Here is a 13,045-nt window from a genome sequence, read left to right as displayed (position 1 = left end):
AAAAAGTACATAGTACCTCCCCTAATTTTCTTTGTATTTGTAATTAATGGAAAATAATTTTTTAACTCAATAGATAATAAAGACAGTAAGCTTCCTAAGGGCAAAAAAGGGTACATTATATAATTTATTGGTATATCCTACAGTTTTGAACACAGAGGAGACTATTCATCTATTGAGTGTAGTCCAGATAAAATCAACTAAGTTATTAAAACTAAGTCATTAAAAGGTTATAAACATTTTCTTTATCTTTCTTTCATTGTTTAATATAAAATATCTTATTTTTAGAAAAACTAGATAGGAGTAATTTTAATAAATCTATTTCTAGGGACAGAGCACTTACCCTGTGTGGTAGTTACATAATCTGTTGTCCACTAGAGACTTAAGAGTGAAGGGGTAGAGTTTAGCCTGTCAATCAAGTCACCATTTGACCTCAGTTGGAGGTGCTAAGGAGCTAAATAACTCGCTGGAGACGGGACACTGGGCTCACTCTCTGGGAGACATTGCAGCTGACAAGACATATGGAGCTACCCTAGAGCCCTGGAGCTGAAGGAGGCATGTGGAGATCCCTGCCAGCGCTGAGATGCCTCTACCGTGACTGGATCCACAGACTTTCCACCCACTGGCCTGTGATCTTCCTGCATTTGGCATCATTGCATGTGTTTTGTGAATCTTAAAAGGAATGTTTGGCTTGGTATCTGACATATGGGCTAATATCGGACTTATGGACTTGATCTTGACTGGGCTGGGGTGTTTTCTCAATATTCAATTGCTCTTGTATATCAAGCTCTTTCTTATACACACAAGTCTCCCTAGATTTGTTTCTCTAGTCCATCCAGACTGACTCACCCTGGTAGTGAAAATGTGACTATACTACCAGAAAAAATGGTCTAGGAAATCTGTGCTAAGACTTCAAGAGGATAAAAAAAGAATTAGCACAGTAACTCTATAATCTATCCAATACTAGAAACTGGGGAGGAGAATATGACTCAGTTACTATCAGGAAAGGTAATAAACACTAATATATACTCAGTTTGAGTTAGAGTAGTCTTTGGGTAGCAAAAATGGTTAAGTGTTTGACTACTGGCCAAAAAAATTGGCAGATTGAACCCAGACAATCTGCTTCTGAAATGTTACAGCCCTTGAAAACCCCATGGAGCAGGTTTCACTCTGCACATACATGGGTACCTTGAATTGAAATTGAATCAATGGCAACTAATACCACCCCCATACATTCCAAGCACTATTAGACTTTTTAATTATCCCTGTCCTCATACCTGGTATCAGAGAATTCCAAACTAATGACATTGAGGACTTTCTCCCTCTTCCCACTATAATAATACTTCACAAAATCACCGAGCTTCATCTTGCAGTCAGCCTGGCGGGTCACATCAATCACATCAATCTCTTTGTCAGAACCTGGGGGGGGGGAAATGGGTTCGACATCAAATGGTTTCAGTGATTGGAAAGATTGTCTTATCTTCTCACCAGTCCCTAGAATGACCTCTAAACTCATCTCCTCAGATTCTATATGTATATGTTTATGTTTCAGGGGTTACGCATAAGGGTAGTAATCCGTTCACATGTTCCTAAGACCTATTTGATGGGCCCAAGCCTGCCAGGGCCATGGAACTAGCTGACACACAGCATGACGCATAGTCTACCTCAGCGGTTCTCAACCTGTGGGTTGTGATTGGTTTGGGGGTCGAACGACCCTTTCACAGGGGTCATCTGATTCATAACAGTAGCAAAATTACGGTTATGAAAGAGCAACAAAAATAATTTTATGGTTGGGGTCACCACAACATGAGGAACTGTATTAAAGGGTTGCGGCATTAGGACGGTTGAGAACCGCTGGTCTACCTGCTTAAGTCGCTTTCCTCTCTCCAAAACAACCATGCCCAAAAGATAAGTGTTATGTGAAGGCATGACTCAAAGGTTTTACCATCGCAAACAGAGGACTAAAACAAACCAAACTCACTGCTATTGAGTCAATTCTAACTCATAGTGACCCTATAGGACAGACTAGAACTGCCCTGTGGGTTTCCAAGGTGCTAACCCTTTACTAGATTAGAAAGCCTCATCTTTCTCCCAACAAATGGCTGGTGGTTTTAAATTGCTGACCCTCTGGTTTGCAGCTAAATGCATAACCCAGTATGCTACCAAGGCTAGGAGAGACCATATTCCCTAATGTTCTCCAGGTAAATAATGGGGTTCCTTCTGGGGTTTTTATGGTATACTAGGAGGAGGAAGAGATCAAGATTTTGGTTCTAGCTTTGCCCAAAAAATGACTTTAGGCAAGAATTTTTACCTCATATTCCTAAGATGGCCAAAAGGAAATCCAATAGGTGGCTTGAAGGGTAAGGGACACAGGTCTTGAGAGGAATGAATAATGTCATAAAAACATGCTGAGTAAAATAAGTCAGTAGTTAAGGGATAAACATATGGTTTCATTACACAAAATAAGCAAATATATAAAACCTCTAAATGATTAATGTTTAACAGGAGGAGGAGGGAGCAGGATGGGGAAGGTTTTGATTAAGGATTTTATGTTGATGGCGATGAAATAATTTGGTAAAGAATAGTGATTAATAAGATAAACTGAAGAATATAATCAATGTCATTAATTATACATGTAGAATTTTTCTGCTGTATATAGATATATAGAAATATCTTTTGCTGTATCTATTTTCAACACACACAGGTATAAAAAAAGAGGGCCGTGTGGTATCTTACCAACGTAATGTTCCACATCCCTCACAGTGAATGATGATGAAGGCAATGTCATCCCTAACCCATCTTTCTTCAAGACCAGGATAGGTACACTAAAGCTATTCTCTTCCAGGAATTCCACGGTAAGCTGACTTCCAGTGGGCTTCAGAATCACTTCATCTGAGCTGTGGGGTACAGGAGAGAAATCTTGAGCAATCAAAGGTTCTGCCCACTGAAGGTCCCATTTGATGCTCCAATTCACCCAAGGGGTATGGTGATGGTAGTGGTAGAGGTGGGGAATAGAAGACCTTACTGAGGGTGCATAGCCTATGTTGACAATTAATGGCATAGGCTTAATGTGTCTGAGAAGATATGACCTGTACAAGGCCCACAGGCTTGCTTGGTCAGAAGTGGAAGAGTGAAATTCAACCCAGGATATCAATAGGGTACTCTTCTCTAGATGACTAAGTCAGCAGCCTACCCAGGAGGAAAAGATATATCTGACAATTTAGGCTGCAATCACTACATTTTAAAAATTTGGTGAATAAAGAGAAGACTGATTTAAAAAGCAAAAGCAATTTTATGATAATTTCTTTAACTCATGCATTTAATTAAATAGAAAATGGGAGTTTAAAATCACAATAAATAAACTATTTAAAAATTAAAATTTTCTATAAGGAAAAATATGAAGAAATCTAAAAGTTAACACAAATTAGGAAAAAGATACTTACATGTATGCCAAATGATTATTTTCTTTAATATAAAAAAGCCCAAACCTAAAACCAAATTCATTGCCATTGAGTTAATTCTAACTCACAGCAACCCTATAAGACAGCGTAGAACTGCCCCCTTGGGTTTCTAAGATTTTAAATATTTATAGCAGCAGACAGCCTCACTTTTCTTTCTCCCAAAGACAGGCTGCTGTGTTCTGGTTAAAAGTACCACAAAAAAAACAAACAAAAAAACCCACCCTAAACTCACTGCCATCCAGTGGGTTTCTGATACTCTTAACTCTTTCCAGGAATAGAAAGCCTAATCTTTCTCCTAAGGAGCAGCTGGTGGTTTTGAACTGCTGATCTTGCAGGTCACAGCCCAATGCTTTATGACTTATGCCCCAGGGCTCCTTAATATAAAAATAGCTGGTAATAATCAGTAAGAAATAGTCAGTACCCCAATAAAAATATTGTCAAACAACACAAGCATGAAGTTTACAGGAAAAACAAATGTTTACAAATATACAAAAGTAACTCACCCTTCATAATTAAAGAAATGCAAACAGAAACAAGATTTTATTTTTTATCTTATCAGAGAAACAACAAACAAAGAGTTTGATAGCAAATATTTTCAGTCAGAATACAGGGAAGTAGGCACCTTCACACACTGTTCATAGGAGTGTGAAATGGAGCAGCCATTTTGGAAACAATTTGGAAATATTTATAAGCATTTTAAAGTACATACTCTTTAACTTAGCAATTTTATTTTTAAACAGCAAATCTAAAGACATACTCACCCACATGTATAAACACTTAAGTATAAAGATATAAACTGCAGCCTTTTTCTTCTAATATAAAAGTAGTGCAATAAAATGCTTATTAATAGAAAAATAGTTAAATAAATTATTTTAATTATATATCTATAAAATGGGACACTAAACAGCCATGAAAAAGTAAGAACATGTTTATATACTGATTTATTTTCAAGGACTGACTTTCTGTATACATAATCTTTTTTTAAAAGCAAGGTGTAGAACAATATGGAACGTTACCATTTGTGAAAAATAAAAGAGGGACACACCCACATGCAATAACTATTACTGAAAGAATGCACAAGAACTGTACTCCTTTAAAAAGAATCACCTATATGAGACCAAATGGTCAGCAATTACTTTAAAATGAAGATGAAAATTTAACAGGCAGGGAAGCTATAGTAATGAAAACAACCACAATAGAAATAATGAGAACACTCACACATGTGAAGAATGTAACCAATGTCACTGTCACTGAATATTTTGTGTAGAAATTATTGAATGTGAAACTAAACTGCTGCATAAAATTTCACTGAAAACAGTATTATTAAGAAGGAAAAACGTACATAAGAAATTGATTTGGGGGAAGGACTTGAACAGTCTGGAAAGAAAGGAGACTCACTTTCTTAAATTTACTAACAAAGTTACAGAAACACATAAATCAAAACATTTTAATTATAGAACAGCTGAAAATGGTTCAGTGAATTAAAAAAAAGCAGAAGAGAGTGCTTTATTTAGTTTTTTAACTCATTATTTCTGCTCTATTGAAGTGAGTTATCTTAATAAGGCCAGCTTAAGTTTTTAAAAAGCAAAGAAATTGTTTTTTTGTGATTATAAAAGATATACATGACCATTCAATTTTTAAAATATTTTTAAAGTTTCCTCTTTTCTATAATGAGAGAATTAGAATTATGGGGGAAAGATAGGAGAGCTTCAAAGACTTAGAGAAAAATGGACTTAGATGATAATTGAATTTTTCCTTAAAACTCTCTGAAACCCCCTCATAGAAAGACTCAGCAAAAAATTTAACTCTCTCATTATAGAAAACTCTCTCATCATGCACTTATTCTTTAAGTGCATGAATATCTCTTCTCCTAAATTGGGAGGATATTGCTTTCCAACCTACCAAAAGTTTCTGCACATAGTATATTCTGCATAACAAATAAAACTCTTACAACTATTCTCAAAATCGACTTAAATAAAAGGTCTCACCACAATAGGAACTTGCAGAACCCTAAAGATAACCCCAAATGGGTAAGACACATAATGGGACATCCAGTTGGAAATCCGGGAAGCCATCAATCACTGGACAAAGATCCTCACCTGTCAAATGTTCTACTCCGGAGCTCTCGAATGAATGTAGGGCTCCCAGTCTTCACTGGCTTTCCCTTGTGTGTATCATGGCCTTTTGAAGATCCACGGCGTTTTTTCACTAAGTCAGGTAAAGACATGAGACCATGAGTCAAATGATTATGTACTATGGATCCCAGAGCAAAGGCCTCAGCAGACCTGTTTCTCTTCTAATCTCACACTCCCCATGGAGATTTGAAGTCAATAAGACCCTTAAAGAATCAAGACAGTGGTTGGTAAAGATGAATGCTTCCTCTATGGAATCCCTATGAAAGTAAAGCCACAAACTGTTCTCTCACTGGGGCAACTACTAGCCTGCAGGCCTTTCCAGGCTTTTGTTATTTTCTAAGGGAGACAAATCTCAAGTACTCAGGAAAGATCATTACACTACCAAGCTTCCTTTGTTTTGCCTCTCTAAATCCCCCTTTCTTGGAAATCTCAAGATCTACTTACTAACAGAGGGCCCATGCAAGACCTCGCAGTTGGGGCAGTGGTACAGGTCAATATCAGCAGCCTTCTCCTCTTCAACACCAACACAACTGGAAAAGAAAAAAAATAGTTCAAGGTTTATGGGAATTTTAATTTTCATAGGATCTAGAATTGTGCTGTTTAGTACAGCAGCTTTAGGCACATGAATATTCATATGTAAATTAGTTAAAATTAAAGAAAACTTAAAATTCAGTTCCTACACATTTCAAGTGCCACTTGAACATTTCATTAATGAAGAAAGTCTGAATGGACCACACTGCTTTAAAACAATTACGACAATGTTAAAAATATATGTGCAATAAAGATTCATTAACATTGGGTTTATGGGATATGTCATTTGACACATTTTGATTTCCTCAACAAAAATTACAGAAACCAATTACATTTACCTCCTTCCATTTATGCTTTTATCCATTTAGTGAGACAAATATATATCCAAATTAATTTTCTTCTAATCTCAAAATTCTCTATGTGATTTACCTATCTCCATGGATATGTGTCAATTTGATGTGACCTTAAATTGAGTATTAATCTCAGTGAATCAATTTCATTCAAGAAAGCCTTCTTCAGTAATAAATAAAAACATAGTTAAAAAAGCTCTTGGAAAGTAAATATCAAATGTAAAGACAAACAATGCCATGGATATTGTCATACTGACAGACCAAAGTGACCATTAGTATACGTCAAACCCAATATCTCAAATGTTGTATAATATTATAAATTTTATATATATAGTATAACATAGTTTCACTTAAAAGTTAATAGTCATAATGTTGTTTTTAAATAAAACATTTTAAAAATAAAATGTGCCATTTTATTCGAGTCAATTTGACATATATTTGTAGAGATAGGTATGTAAGAAATGTCCACAAACCTAGTGTTAAGAATTAGTGTTAAGAATTTCTGTCTAACAGAAATCTAGTGTTAAGAATTTCTGTCTAACAGAAATCTAATGGATGTAGTGGACACCCAAAGCAAGAGAATTGGATAGTCCCTCTTAGTAGGGCCTCAAAGACCAGAGATAAATCCAGGAGGCAATGTGACACTGATGAACTGCATAACTATCCTCTAGTTCTTTAAGATTTTCTACTCTTCCTATTGTGGTCCATATACAATATACCTCATTGGTCATGTTACACTTGTGTATGTTTATTTAAGATCATTAGGTACACAAGGATACGGGAAGTGAGGAGTTCATAGCATTGATGACTGTATAGCCCTACCCGATGGGATTGAACAACAGAACCATATGGGAAGGGAAGGGATATATTGGAATGAGTAAGAAATGTCAATAAAAATATTATTTGAGGGGTGAAAAAGAAATCTAATGTGATCTAAGCATGCAATGATAGAAGCACACCAGTCTGTGTGATCCAAGGATTGTAAATAATAAAATCCAAATCTGAAGGTGGGACTAGTATCAGAGCTTAACCTATGAACACCTGGTTTGCAAAAGGCTATGGATGGCAGTGGGAGCCTAAAATCTATTTGCAGAATCCACACATGGATTAAGTCTTCAGTGAATCCTCTCTGATCATACTTGAGGGATGTGAATACCCTGGCTATCAGAGAGCATGTAAAGTCGATTATGGCCCTCGTAGTTAGGTTTAAAATGTTGTCTTATCATTTGAACTCCATTTGAAAGTTGTTTCAGTTAAAAAACAAGTGAAGGAAATACACACGGATTGGGCCAGAATCCCTTCTGACCACAGACCGGAGATGTGAATAGCTTTGTTATCACGTAAAAATAATTGGAAAGTAGATTACAGCAGATGCAGTTAGGTTAAAATTTGGCCTCATCATTGGGTATCCCTTTTGACCCATTTTCAATTTGTTCTAGTTGTTAATATTTTTCTGCCTTCTTTTCTATTGAGGTTTTTCTCAGTTTTACTTCGTTATTTTAAAATTTTTAAAATGTTTTTCTGCATTTGAAATCCAGAATAGGTAAATCTATAGAGACAGTAACTGGATTAAGGGTTTCTTGGGGGTGTGGCAGGGGAGACTGTGGGAAAATGGGGAGCGAATAACAATGAGTACAAGAATGAAGAAAATCTAACCTCTAGTCACTTAGTTAGCAGCTGAGATCATGAACTGCTCATACCACTCATAGATTTTTTAAAAAAACAACAACCCAACTCACTGCCATGTAGCAAATTCTGACTCATAGTGACCCTATACAGCAGCGGTTCTCAACCTGTGGGTTGCAACCCCTTTAGTAGTTGAACAACCCTGTCATGGGGGCCACTCAATTCATAACAGTAGCAAATTTACAGTTATGAAGTAGCAACGAAAATAATTTTATGATTGGGAGGTCACATTGCGGCATTAGGAAGTTTGAGAACCACTGCTATACAGGGTAGAATTGCCTGTGTAGATTTCTGAGACTAAATATTTATGGGGTAGAAAGCCTCACCTTTCTTCTACAGAGCAGCTGGGGGGTTGGAACTGCTAACCTTTGGATTAACAGCCCAACTGTGGCAGTTACATAATCTGTCAACCTGAGCGAAGGGGTGGAGTCTCTAATCTGTCAATCAGGTCAAAGCCAATGAGGCTTCTGTGTGGATATGGCCGTCTCCTGAGGATTCTGGGAACTCCTGTCTTCCTCCCGGGAGGTGGGACACACACTCTGCTTGGCATTTCTGTTGACAAGTCACATGGAGCTATGCTGACGGAGCCAGAGCCCTGGAGCTGGAGGAGCCACCTGGAGACCCACGCCAGCGCTTAGATGCTTCTACTGCCACTGGATCCACAAGACTTTCACTGGCCTGTGCTCTTCCTGCTTTTGGCGTCATTCCATGTGCTGTGAGAGTCTGAAGAGGAATTTTTAGACTGGTATTGGTCATGTGGGTTAATATCGGACTTATGGAGTTGAGCTGCACTGGGCTGGGACCTTTTCTTAATATACAATTACTCTTTGATATAAAGCTCTTTCTTATACATATGAGTGTCTATGAATTTGTTTCTCTAGTCTACTCAGACTAATACACCAGAAAACCAGGATATACGTATCTCAAAATGTTTCATCCAAAATCATCCTCAGAATTTAAAGGAAGGATTTGATTAGGTAATACACATATGAAATGTATCGAAGAATCTAGTATGTAATAAATAACCAATAAGTGATAGCTAATATTCTTTCATCCTATCTAGATATGACCTCACCTGATAAAACTTTTTTAAAATACAGTCCTCCCTAATTCTGTAACTTATGGACTACATGCTTTCCATCTCACTTCCATGTTATCCCTGGACATATGTTCTCCCTCCTTAATCTTTCTTTTGTACCTTTAGCAATCCAGTTCTCTAGTAGATAAATGCCTCTACATTTGAATACCTTCAATAAGTCCATCCTTTATTTCTTGGTTTAACTGAACCCAGCTTCTCCTATAAGAAAACCATTTCCTCTATATTATTGCTACTAAAGTATGGTCCACAGATTGATCATTGGTCCATGAACTATTTACTTTCACAGGTCTACAAACTTTCACAGCAACTTGGCAGAGTAGTATTTTGTTCATCTAATAATAGTTGGAGAAGTATCCTTGTCAGATGGAACCTGCACATTCCCTCATGGCCTCATAACTCAAGGCTGAGATGTAGGTACGGCACTCCTCTTATTCTCCGGTGAGATTTCTAGATCATTTCCCTCTACCCTTGTATAAAGTCTCTGTCTTCCCTCTGAATTTCATAACATCTAGTCATGCCTTTCCCTACTCTTATTTCTCAGGTGTCCAACATATTTTCTTACTTATGGACTACATGCTCACGGATGAATCTGCTCACATATTCTGCTCCATCCAAAGTCCTGTCAACTTCCCATATGACATCAATATCAACATGGTACCCAACATGTTAGTTGTTTAACTTTTACATCTTCTGAGACTGCTCTTCTACCCCCATTTTAGCCAACAATTCCCATGGCCATAGCCCATACCTACCTTGTCAACACCTGCAATCACTCCATCTCTAGAATATATTTCATATATCACACACTCGGACCATGAGAATGCATACATCCAGCAATCACTAACTACAACTGCTGCTTGATCGCTCTACTTTTCCATGGTACAAAACTCAAAATGTACAAACTCAAAAGTCTTCCTCCCACTTACACCCTGTTCACCAACTTACACTTCATTCTCCTTCATATCTAGCTTAGATTCCAGAATTTGTCACTTCAACCATTCCCTTACTGATATCTTCAACTCACCTGTCCCACTGCCTTTCCATCAGCCTCAAGTGTAAACTCCAGAAACCAATCCAACTATATAAAACTGACCCATTGGACATGGCTGGAGAATAAAACACCCAATTAGATTGGTGTGAGAATAAATTCACACAGTCTAAAATACCTGTGCTATACTCCCTGGAAATCTTACATTCTCCCACTCTACTGTCCTTTGCATTCTCCAGTAGCTATTTCAAATATCTGACCCAAATAACTTTCTGTTCTTGCTTGGCAAAGGACTTTGTCCCCTAACTATTTTAAGGAAATGAAGTAATCAGATGCGAACTGCCTCAACTTTCCACCATGAAATCAATTTCCTTCTATACTTATCCTTTTCTCCATTTACAGCAAAAATTTTAGACTTTCTTCTTTCTAAACCAGCTTTTTCACCTGGGTCATATCTCTTACTTTCTTAAGGATCTCTTCTCTCAGCATTTTTCAGTCTCCTCCTCTTTCTCTTCTCCATTTAAATAAGTTCCTTCGCCTATACAAATAAGATAGGACTTCTTTTTCCCTCCTTTCGGTCTGTTCCTCTCAGCCTCTTACACTCAAAGATTCTCTTTGTTTAAACCTATACCACTTTATGATGATTCTCATTATAATAGGTAAAATATCCATGGTACAAAATTCAAAAGGTACAAACTCCAAAGTCTTCCCTCCCATCTCTAGCCATCTAGTAGAATCCAGATATATTTGATCAGAGCCAAATCTACAAAGATATTTATTTTTAAAACTGCTGCAGTCTTCATCCTCTTCTAAAACATCAAAGTCTTGACAACCTCCCTGTTGATACATACAATAAATACTTTCATCTTGAGCTCTTACATACATTTATCCATTCAGCAAACAATATATTCATTCAGCAAACATTTATTCAGCATCTACCACACCTGGTCATAGAGCTGGCATTCTAGTAGGGGAAACTGATATAAAACAAAGAAAACCAGTGAAATATGTTAGATGTTAACAATAGCTAAGTACTGAGAAGCAACAAAGCCCACATGTACAAAGCATACCAACATGTGTGATCATGAGGTGTCCTTGGGGTCAGGCATCAAAACACCCAGAACAAAGAACTATATTGATGTGAACGAGGGTAGGGCAGAGTGGAGACCCAAAGTCCACGGTCACAAGGAAGGGATGAGCCAGTCAGGGTGCAGTATAGCACCAACGAAACATACAACACTCCTCTAGTTCTTTAATGCTTCCTATCCCCCATTATCATGACCCCAATTCTACCTTACAAATCTGGCTAGACCACAGCATGTACACTGGTACAGATAAGAGCTTGAAACACAGGGAATCCAGGATAGATAAACTGCTTGGGACCAATAACGAGAGTAGCGACACCGAGAGAGTAGGGGGGAAATGGGGGGAGGACGGGGGAACTGATCACAAGGATCATCATATGACGGTTCCCTACCACCCAGTGGGATAAACAACAGAAAAGTGGGTGAAGGGAGACAGCAGTCGGTATAAGATATGAAAATAATTATAATTTATAAATTATCAAGGGTTCTTGAGAGAGGGAGGGGAAAAATGAGCTGAGACCAAGGGATCAAGTAGAAAGTAAATGTTTTGAAAATGATGATGAGAACATACATACAGATGTTCTTGACACAATGGATGACTGTATGGATTGTTATAAGAGCTATAAGAGCCCCCAATAAAATGATTAAATTTAAAAAAACAAACAAGAAAAGCTAAGTAGAAAAAATAAAGCAGCAAGAATAAACACATACACAAAAGTGAAGAGGACTTAAAACTTGAGGAAGATCAATGACTGCAGCCTTCAGTATGGATTAAACATCACTGTAGAGAAAGCCAGACCAATAGGCAACATCATAATCAATGAAGAAGAGGCTGAAGTTGTCAATGAATTCATTTTGTGTAGGCCTACAATCCAGCCGATGGAAGCAGCAGTTAAGAAACCAAATAATGGTAAGGAGGTGGTGTTGATCAACCCAGGGACAAGGGAGAAAAAAGTGATCCAAAATCAGTAGTGAGGAGGGTGTGAGAGGCCTGGTGTGGGTGGAGGTCAGCTCACAAACATCCTCCCTGCTGCCAGACCGCTGTCCCCCCACATCATAGGCCTACTCCCTGCTGATGGGGACAATGGACAGGCTCCAGTAGGAGGAGTTCACACCGTACTGATAATGGTCTCTATCAGTTGAGCCAGGAACAAGTCAAACCAGCTAAGTTGAGATGCCACCCTAAATCTAAGATACGCCCATCTTGTCACATGTATACTCCCAATCCCTCCTCTTCCTATTGTGTGTATGTCCCTAGACCACCCCCGTCATTGCTGTATAACCTATAGTGCAACCTCTTTCTGTGACGTATGTCTTTACCTGTAATTAGTGGGCTTGCACGCCCAAAAGGTATATAGGCCTGGGTCAGCAATAGAGATCTCTCTCTCGCTGGGCTCTCGCTGGTTGCTCCCCTCTCTTACCCCTCTTCTCTCCCATCCTCTCTCTTGTTCCCTTTCCCTTCCTCTTTCCCTTCCCCCTCTCTCCACGAGAACCACCAAGCTTAGCTGAGGTGAGAAATGCTACCATGTAATGAGTCTGACTGCATTACTGTAATATCTCTCCTCTACCTCTCATGTTCTCGATGACTTCAATATTATATATATCTCAACCATACAATTGTGCATTACTGAACCCATGGGTAGTAATGGGGGGCCAGCATCTCCCCAACTTAATACCTCAGCCTGGTAGGGATTCAGCAAGGGCAATGTAACC

The 13,045-nt window shown here is 38.1% G+C and overlaps 1 protein-coding gene across 2 annotated transcripts in view; it reads right to left on the bottom strand.

Annotated features, from left to right (window-relative positions):
• PHF8 (PHD finger protein 8) overlaps positions 1 to 13,045 on the bottom strand; it is a 181,476-nt gene that overhangs the window by 119,925 nt on the left and 48,506 nt on the right. For both annotated transcript variants that reach the window (XM_004713121.4, XM_030885076.2), the window contains exons 3-6: positions 6,038 to 6,123; positions 5,558 to 5,666; positions 2,734 to 2,894; positions 1,275 to 1,416 (exon numbers count right to left, since the gene is read on the bottom strand). In XM_004713121.4, the coding sequence (XP_004713178.1) occupies positions 1,275 to 1,416; positions 2,734 to 2,894; positions 5,558 to 5,666; positions 6,038 to 6,123 (498 nt within the window). The remainder of the gene's footprint in view (positions 1 to 1,274; positions 1,417 to 2,733; positions 2,895 to 5,557; positions 5,667 to 6,037; positions 6,124 to 13,045) is intronic.

This window comes from Echinops telfairi, unplaced genomic scaffold (assembly GCF_000313985.2).
Source record: "Echinops telfairi isolate 266 unplaced genomic scaffold, ASM31398v2 ScPeMD7_19;HRSCAF=73, whole genome shotgun sequence".
Taxonomy (NCBI): domain Eukaryota; kingdom Metazoa; phylum Chordata; class Mammalia; order Afrosoricida; family Tenrecidae; genus Echinops; species Echinops telfairi.
This window is presented reverse-complemented; position numbering and strand designations above follow the sequence as displayed.